At 34.4% G+C, this 14,928-nt stretch overlaps 1 protein-coding gene across 2 annotated transcripts; it reads right to left on the bottom strand.

Moving 5' to 3' along the window:
* Window positions 1-948: 948 nt before the first annotated feature.
* LOC104906793 (uncharacterized) lies at window positions 949-13,368 on the bottom strand. 2 transcript variants are annotated; one of them, XM_010695607.4, is made up of 10 exons: window positions 12,846-13,368; window positions 12,047-12,108; window positions 10,874-10,928; window positions 9,679-9,777; window positions 9,330-9,416; window positions 5,314-5,430; window positions 3,996-4,088; window positions 2,014-2,044; window positions 1,547-1,731; window positions 949-1,486 (listed from the first exon to the last, which is right to left on the bottom strand). In XM_010695607.4, the coding sequence occupies exons 1-9, from the start codon at window positions 12,939-12,941 to the stop codon at window positions 1,553-1,555; spliced, it is 819 nt and encodes a 272-aa protein (XP_010693909.2). In that variant the 5' UTR covers window positions 12,942-13,368; the 3' UTR covers window positions 949-1,486; window positions 1,547-1,552. The 2 variants fall into 2 exon arrangements, with proteins under 2 accessions (XP_010693909.2, XP_010693908.2); XM_010695606.4 differs by having other exon boundaries at window positions 949-1,465; window positions 12,846-13,366.
* Between the last annotated feature and the right edge of the window lie 1,560 nt (window positions 13,369-14,928).

Genomic DNA, 14,928 nt, shown 5'->3' with positions numbered 1-14,928 from the left:
TTAGAAGTATAAATTTTTCAATCAAGTTAACTTATAGAACATTTATTTATATTCTTGAGTCCTGACCCTCATGAAAAGTTGTTCAAGAAAATACTAACTAGTAAACATATACTTCATCCGTTCTCAAATAAATGAATCACTTTTCTCAAGAAGCTTCTCACATAAAAGAGAGAAATACATTTCACTTATTTCAGGATAAAGGAAGTATATGACTATCAATTATTATCTTCGTAAACTAATGACATAATCTACAAGGAGAGAGAAAAATGAGCATGAGAATATAAGAAAAGGTAAGAAAATATTAATACAAATACGTCCTCCGTTTTTATTTAGATGTTACACTTTTCAAATCACGGACTCCTAGGTAATTTTTGGAGAGGAAAGAGATAGAGAGAATGAAAAACAAAAGAGTCTCATGTGAACATGTGATAGGAGAGAGATAGAGAGAAGTTATTACCAAAATAAAAGTGTAACATCTATTTAAAACTTCCTAAAATAGAAAGTGTAACATCTAAAAAAAATTGATGAAGTATATTAAAAGGATTCTTATCAAAGGAGAAGTGTCAAATGACTCTTCTAAAACTTCTAATACACATGTTTATAATCTCATTTAAAAATATTATTAATGTATAGCTATTAGAAAACGAGCACATGACATTTGAAATGAAATATGAAAATTTAACCATCAATCTACTACTATTACAATGTTTATTATGATGTTTAATGTTTCAAAGTAAAACATAATAAAATCTTATCATTATATGTAACTATAAAGACCATAAACAAGCCTTTTGATCTCCAACATTTATATTAAGGTAATAACATTTTTTTACCCCAATTTCATTGAAATTGTTATTTTCATCTCCAAATCCTTATAATTTTTTTTTCAACTTATCATGCAATAATGTTCATTGTCCAATTTCACACTAGACAAATTGTAACAAAAGCTAATAAAATCAACATCGCATTTATAAATAATAATATATTTGATAATTGTAACTGACACGGGACATTACCCGTAACCAAATACTAGTTTGATATTAAAAAGTGTTCACAAATAGTTAGGTTAATAGCCTATGTCAAAGGAAACAATCTCTTCTAAGTTCTAGCAACATCTTTTCATTTCCGCCAGTTACTGGGTTGAGACTTGAGATCATGTCTCATTATATGTCCCAGTCCCACTATCCCCCGCCCCCTCCCTCAAACAATTGTATGTGGGTTAGGTGGTAACATGAGTGTTATTCGGGACACCAAATGAGATACCATATGGGACAAAAGATTTCTATTGGCCAGTTGTTGCATGAGCTCTCCAGCATAATCCTAACCAGCCTTTTTAACTATCTCAATGTAGTAAATCCAGTTATCCATGAAAAAGCTATACACATTTGTAGTTCGCTGCCAATATCACGAAGGTAATGTCACTGTAAGGCTGTACAATTTGTAGGAACGTCTGAGTACATGGGTGCTGTAGGCAAATGAAAGAAGTCTAAATCAAAGTTATGAGAATCCAAGGCACAAAGTGAAGAATTCATAGAAAAAATCTTACCAATTTTTAATGTTGCTGGCTATCCAGGGATGAATCCATCTTGATAATGAGTGCGTGAAGATCCCCAACCAGATCATCTGATATAGGCAGCTCGGATGTCGATAGGTCATCTACATTCTGATTTTCATCCAGTGCTTTCTCTAAAGCAGTCTTAGCCACTTTAGTTACACAAACCATTAAAATCACTGCAAGCAAAAGATGAACTTATTATAACAATCTGAAGCAAAAATGCGCCCAATGTTTCAACAATTTATCAACCCAGGCATACTAGTCAACTTGCAAATAAACTATTATAGACTTTCTCTGGCAAGGAAATGAAGGAATTGCAGGACAAAGGAACTGTTTGCCACAGATATAGCAAAGGTAAGAAACAACCAAAAATATTATAGTTAAGTGTTAATCTTATTGTCTCAAAGCATATTTTTTCAAAAAAAAAAAAAGAAAAGGAAATATCTATGCGAACATACCTGAAACCAATATGCTCACTATAAGATATGCCTGCATTCAGAATAACACAAATTAGTATAAATTCTAGGGTTGGGTTGGGGGGGGGGGGGGAGCGCCATCAGTTAGCACAGGTCATCTTGTCGACAAAGTAATTAAGTATTATCATGGCAGCAAGACTCCTAACAAGTATACAGAGGTAGTATTGCCAGAAGAGATCCCTGATACTGATATGAAGCCATTAAATCAAGTTCCTAAAGTCTTTTAAGGTTTCTTGGAAAATATTGAAGTTCTTGTCAAGTTATTTGCAGTTTTTGACGCAAAGTTACAAGTTCTTGATTTTTTCTTGAAGTTTATTTGTGGTTATAAGTGTTTATGTTCACAATTAAAACATATATTGGTGTCTGGGGATTCATTGATCCATTAATAAGTTTACACCAAGATCAAGGAAGGATGGTTGGATGGACATCTAAACTTGCTACGGATCCAAGAATATCAACAAACTCGTTGATCAGTGCAAAAGGAGCTATTGGAAGTCCTTTACTTGGCATACAAGGTTGCAGCTAGTTCGCTATTTTGGCTTTCCTGATTCAAGTAGGAAAGATTGTTAGAAGTTGGTGAATGGCAGTATGTACTATGTAGAGCCTCAGACAATCCTAATTAGTTTAGATTTATGTTTACTTATCCAACAGGGCCTTGGACTGGTTCTTGGCTACAATAGGTAGGGATTTTACATCCAAAGTGTTGTAACATTTGTAGGCATATTTGTTCGTTTGTTTGTTTTCTTGCAACAATAGTACAAAACATATATAATTATATATTAATTGGTTTGTTATTCACATACAATTTTATCTAGAAAACAATGTCGTACTTCTCTGTTTGATATAAATGCAACAATTTGATTTTCACGCTTGCCAATGGACAACTTTAATCATTAGCAAAAATTATAAAAATTCATATAATAGAAACATAAATCAAGACTAATCGAACAACATTTTACATATGAAAAATTGTTCTTTAAATATTTGAGAAAAAGTATGGTAAAAGTTAGTATATGAATAGTACAAAAATCAGTGTTTGCATTTATTTAGATTTGGGAGAAAAATAATTTAGGGACTTGTCTTAACCACAGTAGAAAACTTTATATACATACATACATACATACATACATACATATATATATATATATATATACATCCTCCGTTTTTTTTTAGATGTTACACTTTCTATTTTAGGAAATTTTAAATTAGATGTTACACTTTTATTTTGGGTAATAACTTCTCTCTATCTCTCTCCTATCACATGTTCACATGGGGCCCTTTTGTTTTTCATTCTCTCTATCTCTCTCCTCTCCAAAAATTCCTCCATTTTTTTTTTAGATGTTACACTTTCTATTTTAGGAAATTTTAAATTAGATGTTACACTTTTATTTTGGGTAATAACTTCTCTCTATCTCTCTCCTATCACATGTTCACATGGGGCCCTTTTGTTTTTCATTCTCTCTATCTCTCTCCTCTCCAAAAATTACCTAGGAGTCCGTGATTTGAAAAGTGTAACATCTAAAAAAAAACGGAGGAAGTATATATATTTATATTTATATTTATATATATAGTGTATATATATATATATATAACTTTCACCCGTCTTCCCAATCCCAATTTTTGAGAGGGGATTATATAATGATGTGAGTTGTTATATTTTATACATACCATAGTTGGAAAAAGAAATTATTGAGGTGACCAAAACACCACTTGGATTTTTTAAGAAGTTCCCCAAAAGTTGGGATTACTCTGAAATATCCAATGTTAGGATAATTTTGAGAAGACGAATGAAAGGTAGGATTATTCAGTATCAATTTTAACTTCATATTATTATGTAATGGAACTAGAACCATATTGAGATTTCATTAATATCAACATAGTAAAAAGTTACGCAGTTGACAAGATGCATTTAGGTCGATTATTGTGGTTGCATCAGTAACTAGACACTAAACAACAGCTCTTACCCAATGAGACGGTGAGAACTCATGCCATCCATGTGTGATATCTGAAAGATCCTTAAGAGTTGTTCCAGCATATACCAACGCAAGTGTTATAGGCTGTAACCAAAAACACAACGGGTACATATATTAGTAAGTTCCACGAAGAAAATAGCTTATATGAACGTGGTTAGATAAAGTGAGAGATAATGTAAACCCATAGGTTTCAACTTAGCTTAAACAAGCAGACTGAAATGCTCAAAGATCAACGAACATTACTATTCTCAATATATAAAGAAAGACATCCATGCTCAGAAGAACGAAAGCTTTGGCAAATTCAGACGTTTAAATATTATAGTCAGTCACTGCAATGTGTGCAGCAAAATACACGCTGAATCGTCAGATGGCTATTTTGAAATACTTTCCACCATATAGGTACTTCATAAATAATTAGAGGCATGTAAGTTTTTGAAAGACTTTAGTTCTACTATGTAAGAATTTTAAAAAATAAATTGGATATATAGGTATTCTGTAAATCTTTATTGACCATATTAACCATTTTATTACCGGACTCCATTTTCACCACGTGTTGGATACAATTGCCAATTTTCTAATTTCTTCTTGGTTTCTTTATGTTTGCCATCATGTCCCTTTTTTCCTTTGATCCCTCATTTTACTTTTTTTTCTCATTATTACTCTCTTTGTGAATAGTTGCTATCATTGACCAAGATCTTTATAGTAGTGCTTGAGAGAAAAGGGAGATAAAAAAGGCAAAGAATCGGGAGAGAAATTTTCGGCAAACAATTTAACATTATCTTTGAGTTCTTTTCGGATGATTAACTTACGTCTAATACCACCCAGACGATGAAAGAAATAAGCTTTGAATAAGATAACATTGTTTGACCATGAAAGTCTTTGAAGGAGAACCAGACCGACCAATTATACAACTTTCACAAGACAATACTGATACTTGTCGAGAGATACAGATTGCAAGAGTACAGCTGAATAAGTAACATAAACGAATAAAAAAACCCTACTTGAGATATCCATCTATAAGTGTGCAGTTTAATCTCCATCCATGGAATCAATTCTATTTGCCGAGTGCAAAGTTCTCATTTCAAAATGAATGCTTTCCTAGTCTTGTCTTTCTCTCAAATTACAAAAGATAACTAAAAATGATAACTTAAGCGCTCACTTACCAGGAAATTTCTACAATCTCAAAGCTCAAATTAAACAGAACTGCTATCTAAATGAAACAATAAAGTGCGACCTAAATAGAAAGAGAAAAATTAGGAAGTAAATATAAAATCCAAGCAAGTTTGAATATACAGAGTATAGAAATTACCATCATTCCTAACCAAGAAGCCAGGACATACTCCCATAGCGGAACAGGAGTTACAGACAAGAGGTAGTTCATCATATTAAATGGAAGTAAAGGAACAAGCCGCAGGAGCAAGACTATCTGTCAGCGGATAAATAAAAATACATTAGCACCATCAGATCATAGATGGCTTACAAGAAACAATGAACCAAGTTCATTAACAGCACAAGCAGCCACCCATGTTCACTGCTCCCCTTCTCCCAATAAGGTATAAATCTAAAGCCTACCGACAGAGGATGCAATAATATAAACCACATTCATGCAGTAGTGACCATTCAGCAATTGGCATGCCACTTTCCCCGAGGTTTCAAGAAATCCTCTTAAGTAAAAGAATTTTTCAAATTACCCTCCATCAAATACAATACAAAGAAAACTGTAGTTCATTCAGAATGATAACTTGGCTTGGTTCTTTCACTCAGACTGGTCATGTCTAATATCAGGATAATATGTTAAATACATCTCAATGTCAAGTGAAAGATTCATCAGACAATCTCACTGTGAGAAATCCCTAATAAAATTCTAGAGAAACTTATAACTTCAAGAAACAAAAACAAAATCCCATCATCACACAAATCAAATCTATCATGATGAAGTTATGGTGGATTCTGCCGATTTTCAGAACTTACCCATACAATAAACCATGCCAGATAAGATATAAAGATTTGTTGAGGCAATGCCTTCAGCCAAGACTAAAATCAGTTTCCTCTAAAGACACCAATAGTCATTTCCTGATGATCTTTCCTCAGATAATACATATTCCCTTTTATCTTTTTTCTTTTGCTCCTTTTTACGGCATTATTACTTTGGGAAATTCTCATTGACAACCTCGTGTTTTGTCTACTTGTATTTGGTAACCAAGAAAATAATTTATTTTGTGAATTTTCCATATATTATGTTTATTCTACATCATGACATTACTGATAAAATGTGTTAAAATTTCTGATTACACTCTTTGAGGTAAAAGTCAACTATTTTCATTAAGGCACACAAGAAAAACACATATATCATACAAAATAATCATAAAATCGCACAAAACTCTATTCAGATGGCCTTCGTATGGTTGTGTAATTCTTGGTGTAATTTAGAGATCTAATGCAATTAGCTAACATTGACTAACCCCAAAAGAGTGTGATTAACAGTCGTAGTAAAGAGAAAATATCATTGATGTCACACCATAGAATTAAAAAAATATGGGATCATTTAAAATATAATTATTTCTTGGTTATCATATATAAATAGCCAAAACACGGGTTACCAATAGAAATCTCCCTACTATGTTTCATCTTACACACATATGTGACATTCTTAGAGCATAGATCTCTAATATCACCAGGGACGTCGAAAAGGTATGGTTGTATAAGGAACATAACTACATCTAGTCTTGGCTTCCGGGTCGGGGTGGTGAGGGGTGATATGTCACATTTATATATAGTTTTTAGATGCATTTTGATTGCATTTATAACTCCTTTTAGAGCATTTAGGTGTATAATGAAATGAATTACGTAAGTTGTGCTCTACTACTCCCCGTTTGCGTGTTTTGATCATTTTCAGGTTACTTTGATGCAAATTAATTATGATTACCTAAGATCAAGCCTATTAATCATTGAAGATGAAGATATCTTGCACAAGGATCACAATGCATCATTTCGGGACAATTTCGAGTTAGAATGAAGCAAAGAGTTGGTGAAAGAAGTGTCAAAACTGACACCTGTTCACTATTTTGGCCATAACTTTTGATATACAATTGATAATCAAGAAATTCCAGTTGGGTTAGAAACTAGACTTCAAGGGCTTTCCAATGATAGGTCACACGCCCCAATCCGACATCTGGTTTGAGAGATACAACCTTCACAAGTTGACGCAAAATCACTGTTTCTCCGCCCGGTCGACCGGGCGGTTTTGCCCGACGGGCGAAATCAATTTTTCACCAAAATGCAAGGAATGTTAGCCCGGTCAACCGGGCAAGAAAATATCCAAAATCGCTTGCGCGCCCGACCGGGCGGATTTGCTTTTTTGTCGTAGAAGTTGAATGACCGGCGCCCGATCGGGCGGATTTCGCCCGGTCGACCGGGCGGTTTCTCGGGACGCGTTTTTTGGGTTTTTTAGCCGGTTTTGTAAGAAGTATAAATAGGTTTTTTTACATTTCCGAAAGGACCATCTCATTTTCTACGTTTTTAGGGCTAAACACTTAGTTTCTCTCTCTAGTTTTGTTTGAACTTTTACATTACAAGATTATATAGATCGTCGATTTCCTTTTTCATTGTTCTTCAATCATTCGGTATTCTTCTTTACTTTCTTTAATTTAATGAATTCTTTTACTTTGATTATGTTTATTGAGTTCTTTATTATAATGAGTGAGTAGTCTATTTCTAGGGTTTAGAGAGGGAAGCCATGTTTATACCTTTTTAATTGTGGTTTAATGTTCTTCAATAATTGGATTGAAGTAGAATAATTCTTGTTGATTTGTTATACTTATTTAATTCATGTAATTGCGCAATATCATGAATTATGTTTAGCTAATAAGAATTAGAATCGAAAGATCATATTCATTAGAGGCTTATTACAATAGGTAGATTTGATTATGTTGAGCGACCGTACTTGCATATGTTAATCTAGGAGTTGTTAATGCCTGACCAAGGATTAACGAAATACTTCATTTATTCGAACCTCAATCCAAGTGTTGTTGAACTATATTATATTGATTAAACTGGTATAAGCATGATGGACCGATCGATTGCCCTAGGTTTTTAAGTATTTGATAAATTCCCATTTTTCTGCGTTTTAGTTTACTCTAGCTTAGTTATTAATTCCCCAATTATTTTTCCTCTCTGGAAGTAGTTAGATAATTGAACAAAAATCTGTAGAACTCCTCTCCATGTGGATCGACCCGTATTTGCCAGTTTCTGCCAAACAGACACCGTGCACTTGCGGTATATTTTAAAACCCATCAAAGGGAGGGAAGGGCTGGGGTGGGGCGGGGGTGGCTGGGGGTGGTTAGGGTTATGGTATTACATTAGGGTTAGGGTTAGGGTTAGGGTTTGATTTAGGTTAGTTAATTAGGAGAGGATTAGGGCCTAATGACTAACGGAAGTCTAACACTGTTAGTCAAAAGGATAAGTTGATGTATTTTTCGAAAAGTGAGGAGTATATGGTGAATTTGGAAAGTTGAAAGTGTATACGGTGCAAAAAAGAATTTGTCACAGGTACATGGTGGAAAAACCGTTAATATAATCAATCGAAGCTGCCTTCTTTTGATCGCATTAGTCTTCTTCTGTGGATTTTTCCCACATGTTCAATTCCAGATAATTATCGACACTCAATCATGTATGTCCTATTTGAATACACCACGGTATAAGTTATAACATATGGGGGTGGTTATCTCAACTTTTGAAAGGATAAATTCTAATTCAGAATTTACAGTAAACTTGGCAACGTTCAAGCAGAATCTCCACAATGGAGAGAACAGAGTTAGTCCTATCGATCCTGATTCTGTGAGCTAATTATTGTCAATGATGATGCTGATGAATAACAGAGTTGTGGTGAAATGATCTCAGACAGCCTGTTTTAAGAAAAGCTCTTAAATAAACCCCCTCCAAAAAAAAACAAAAAAAAAATAAAAATAAAAATTGGTCTACTTTGTTACTGCCAGATAGAGGAACTAAATAAACTTTACATTCGGAAGAAATTTTTAGTACTTCATTGCTTTAGGTTAGTTAATTAGGAGAGGATTAGGGCCTAATCACAAGACACACGAAACAACTTTTGAATTTAAATTTAAACCAATGCAATCACTCAAAAGTTACAGCACAATGAACACAGAAGCAAGGGCTAGAAAGTCGTATATAATTGGCTTGGTTAAAACCAACAAAACCTACAATCTTCTATCACTTCTCAATTGTTCCCCTCAACCAGAAGTTTTATATCTGGTAAATATGTAAGAGCAGTAAGTTAAATGGTTGTTGTGCGAGCAAATCTAATACCTTAAAGCCAGATCTTTGTATAGCGATTGCAACAGCCCGAAACTTTGGGTAATCCTTGATTCTGGATATAACATAAGACCTTCCAATCTGCATATGAGGTTCAAAGGTATCACTACAAAATACACCTGCCGAAGGTAGAGCACGGATATATAATCATTTGGAGTAAATTTCTTGAGGTACCACCAGCACATAAGCTCCATTAGAAACCAACGATAACAGGCCAACTCAAATCAAATAAACAGAAATGAAACTTGAACATTGCAGCAAAGTATAAACAGGATACAGGATTCAGGAGACTCTCCAACTCTTAATATTTTAATCAATGAATATATTAATCTAAGGAACTCACAGTTCTTCCCAAAAGAAAAGCTGCAGTTGCCCCCAATGTAGCTCCTATAGAATCAGCAACAAATCCCAGCAGCAATCCATAAAGATAGCCACCCCCAAGCTGCAAAACAGAAAGTCTATCAGCACAGTGGAGCATCATAACCAGTGACAATAACAGAGCAGAACCACTAGTCAGATGACACTAATAGAAGAGGCAAATTTTCTAGTTGATGAGAGCACACACACATCACAAAGCTGTAGACACTAGACAGTTAGTAGGAAGGCTTGTTGTCTAATAGTAGATTATAATGAGATATTTGCACCTATCTCAAGTCATGATACCAGTTGTGTTGTTTTAAAAGTATCTAAGGCATGGAAGGCGCACCAAATGAACGCAAAACTTAGCATATGCAAAGTTCATATTGTGGTCTCAATAACCAATTTGAGTTGTAAACAATAGACTATACGTACCCATTTATTGAACATGCATTAGTTACGTGAGAGAATCAGAGCTCATTTGAAGGTGGGTGCAAAGTGGAATAAATCAGTCAAGGGAATCTCATATAGGGGGCAATTGATGATAAACACTGATGGGGAGCCATGTGCCACTGTTGGTGGCTTTTGAACGAGAGACATGTAGTGAAGAGAGAAAAAGAAAGAAAGGTAAGAGACAACGAAAGTGGAACAAAACTGTATATGAGAAGGGGATGGAGCCAAGTGTTGTATTGGTGAGTTGAGATGAAAAGTTTAGTATTTTAGCGTGAGGTCAGATGATGTTGTAGGGATTAGCCTCTAGACAGCAGAGAAAGGGGTAAAATCCATGAAATGCAACGTTTGCAAGGTGGTAATGTGGAAGAAAGTGAGTTCTGCGTACAATGGTTGTAATGATCGAGATACCACAGAAGTGGTTTGCAACAGATAAATGGAACAAATCGCGGCTGACACAGCATGATTTCTTTGAAAAAAACATAGACGGATTATAACCTTAAATTTGCATTTTTCTAGGTCAAGAATTATTCTTTCAACATGATATGACCACAATAATCATGTGAACAGATGTGTTACTAATGTGTAATATGCAAATCAGATAACTAACAATACCACATAGAACAACATTATTAATGCACTATAAGCCCAAAGTTATAGAGTGGGGCGAATGTAGCAATCCTTGAGGATATGCATCCATAAACATCAGACATCAATAAATCAATACTTACAGTGAGCACTGAAGCGGGAACCGCCAAGATAGTCAGCGGGATGTATGCAACAGCCCTAAAATTTTAAAGGTGCACAAAATGAGTCACTGGTGGACATAAGACTCCAAGCACCAATTATATACTAGTACAAAAAGGATACCATATGTCATTCCAAGCACAAATATGTGCCATTTATTAACAATTCGAGATGTAAAGACAGGTTAAATAGCTCATGCACAAATGTCAGGAAGCAGAAGTACAATTTATATTTCTGATAAAGCTATTACTCAGTAAGCATCAAAAGCCTTTGGGTGGCAGCACTGAGAGGATAGAGCTGACGGGACACGGGAGAAATAGGGACATAAAGCTTTCTATGATTTAAATGAAGGCAAAAATATGACACAACTCAGCCTCTAGTACAATCGCAGCCTATGCCTACATAGATGCAGAATATTTGGCGGTTTGTCAAATCCGCATGCGTTCTCTTCCATTTTCTTCACATTTTGCCTTTGTAACACACCCCCCCCCCCCCCCCCCTTTTAAATATGTACAAGTGTTATTTTCCTTTATTTTTCTCCCCGCCTATGCCTACATAGATGCAGAATATCAATTGCCTTCACTTTACATAATCTTCTTGTTGGTTTTTTCCATATGTGATGATAAACAAACTATAGCTAGGTGAGAGACATTGATGTGGAGGACCCCACTTGATCTCCTTGTAAACATACTCTTTTTACATAACAAAACAATGGGGGAGAAAACCACTTAAATTTTTCTCTGACATAGGTACTTTCGTAGAATCAATCCCCCCCCCCTCCCCTTAAGGAGACTCCACCAAAAACAAACAATCACACACAATAATATTGATGCCATTATAGGGTCAGAAAAGTGATTGTTATTGCATCCCTACGGAACCACCAACAACCTCTCAAGCAAACACTACCAACATAACATTCTATGAGAAACCATGAAGAAAGGACTTGAGCTTGTGATCTCCAAATCATATAACTATCATAACAACCATGGAACTTCAAGCATACAAATGAACAACAAAAAGAAATCAAAGATTCAAAATGCACTCCGAGGTTAAGAAGAGCATATGCCGGAAGAAAACACGAAAACAAAAATTGCTACCAGGAGTTCCACCAATGCTTGTACCACAAGAACAAACTAATAAAGTTGGTGGCAACTTACAGAACAAGAGGTCCCCAACTGCCAAGATTTAGCTCCACCCATACTAGGAAATCCTTCAACAACTACAAGGAAGGAAATTACAGCATATTAGCTATTCAAAATGCGACAATGAAATTGTAACAGTTGAAATTGTAACAGTTAGTTACACAACTGATTAGACCCATCTCCTAAAAGAAACCAAGATAAACAAAAAATTCTCCATCCATTTCAAAGTGATAGGCCACAAATAACTTATGTGATCAAAGTTTTGTCAAATCCAACCACTAATTTCAATCAATATCATCAAACCTCACTAAAGTAGGACTTAAAAGTTCGGATGAATAGAAATGGAAATGACCGAGGTAGAGAAATCACATAGATTGCGTTCTTGTTGCTAAAACCTTCATCTTTTTAGCTAAGTAATTCGCTTATGAGTATCACCTCATATGGTCGTACTTCATGTCTTGCAATTGTAAATGAAAGCTCTATTTTTTTTCATGGAATCAATACTTTATCACCCATTTTATGGCTACAAGCAACAATTTACAATACCCAATAGAATTAAATAAGTCTTAACAAAAGATAATCACACTTTGACATGAAAAATTACAATTAAAAGCAAAATGCACCCAAAAAGTCAAATGATATCAACTATACTTAGTAAATTACTCCATTAATAAGTTAGAAACAAACAATGAAATATGTCAAACACATTCACGTCATCAAAACAAGAAAACCCACATCAAATTACTTGCCAAAAAAAATCCACACCAAATTGCATCAAATTGGGAGAAGCTGAAGCAAAAATCAAAGAATTAACCTTTTCAACGGGAAGGGTGAAACAAGCTGTAGCAATGGCGGCAAGGAGGAGAAGAAGAAGGGTAATTCTGACACAATTTAGCCATGAGAAATCCATGATAAAGAAAACCCACAAACCAAAAACAGCGATAACAGTTAATTTCAACAATTTTCAGAATTTGAACACTCCATTAAAACCTCTCTTTTTTGTGATTTCTCTCTCTCCTACCCCACCCCTCTTCTGTTTACAGTTTACCCCTCCAAATTTGGATGTATGTGCAAAATTCTTCTGGGATTGGAGATTGGAAAGTGCAGGGGAAATTAAATTGGACAGCTTCTATGATTTTCTCTCTCCTCTTTGTCCTTTGAAGGAAGGAAATGAAGTTATCTGCTTCCGTTTCTTAACATTAACACCATTTACATTTACGAATTACGATCAGGGATCTTGCGTGGACGAATTGTCGGGTTTTGCTTAGCAATGTTGCTGTATGGTGTGTTCTTTTGTATGTTGTGTTTGTTAGGTGTACAAAAGTGTTGGCACAACCCGATTTCGGAAATTTCCATTTGTCATAGACTCATAGTGCACTAACCAATGTGAAAATTCTAATACTTCCTCAGTTTTGTTTTAAATAAATGAAACGTTTTCTTTTTCACGCAACTCAACACAATTTTTTTAATTATTAGTATGCTTAGTTATTTACACGCAAAAAATATAAAAAGGTTATAATTTGATAATTCTAAACTTTCTTTCACCATTTCTTTTTTGCTTTGAAATTATTTTAGAAAATACCAAAATCATTTATTCTGATTTCTGAAAATATTGTAAATAATTTTGAAAAATGCTGGAAAAACCCAAAAATAAATTTCGGCAAAAAAAAATTGGGGGAATTTGTTTTTGCCCAAATTTAGATGAGATGTAATTAACTCTTCTACCAAATTGAGCTAATCATTACTTAACCTGCTAATAATCACACGGTCTCAATTGAAATCTAGAAGATCATGATTGTGCTTGCCATTAGTGGCATACAAGCTCCAGCATCCACCAAGATGCTCCTTCACTTGAAGTCAAAAAGGACACAATCCTTTTTGTACTAGCAAAATTTATCCATAGCTACACGTTTTACAGATTTATATAGTCTATATCTCCCGCTTCTCTCATAAGTGAGGGTAGCAATTGCATTTTCCAAGCCTTGCCCTTCAGCATATTGTGATCGATCGATGATTATCATCATATTTTGCATCCTACCCATTTTGGTAACCCGGTCACACAATGCTTTACGAGTGAGAAATATAGTTGTCGTGAAAAATTCACTATAATCAGGTGTATTCTCATTGACCTCTTCAACAATAATATCATCCGAACAATTTATAAAAACAAAAAAAAAAATCCTATAACACACAAGATATGGTTTTCTTGGTACAAATCCCAATAAAATTTTGAAGATAATTTCACATAAATCAAAAGAAATTAGGCCAGCGCTTTGGAAGAATCATGTGACATCGAGTAAAGTACTTCGTGCAATATACAAGAAAAACTTTAACCTTTTTCGTGCAAGCTCTATGAAACAAATTACCTTGTTTCATACAATATGCACGAAGCAGATTTATCTGTTTCATACAATCACCAATAAATAATTAAGCTTATTTCATTTAATTTGTACAAAACGGAGTAATTTGTTTCTTGAGGATTGCACGAAATAGTACTAAGTATTTCATGGAAATTGCAAGAAATTGATTAGTTACTGAAAAAAAAGAATGAATTACTTACATCAGATTGAAATTTGTTAAGGTCAAAATAATCATCTACTGAGTATCAAATTCAAATTTGTCAATTAGATCACAATTTATGTCCCTCCAACTATGGGAAGAGGAGGAGATAATATTTTTTTAGAGAAAAGGTTTTTTAATGGTTGCTAAATGCAACTTTCATTTACCTCAATACCGAAAATATCCTTATTCATTCATAACCTCCTTCTTCCCCTATTCTCGCATCTCCCTCTTCCTCTTCATGTTTTAGGCTCCCCATTTATGGTTCAGAAGCGCGCATATGCCTACCACTTTACTCGAAATCTGTTTTACTATCTTCAATATTTATGAAATGCTGG

Source organism: Beta vulgaris, chromosome 3, assembly GCF_026745355.1.
Source record: "Beta vulgaris subsp. vulgaris cultivar EL10 chromosome 3, EL10.2, whole genome shotgun sequence".
Classification (NCBI taxonomy): Eukaryota; Viridiplantae; Streptophyta; class Magnoliopsida; order Caryophyllales; family Amaranthaceae; genus Beta; species Beta vulgaris.
Note: the sequence above shows the minus strand (reverse complement) of the source record. Positions and strands in the feature narration are given on the sequence as shown.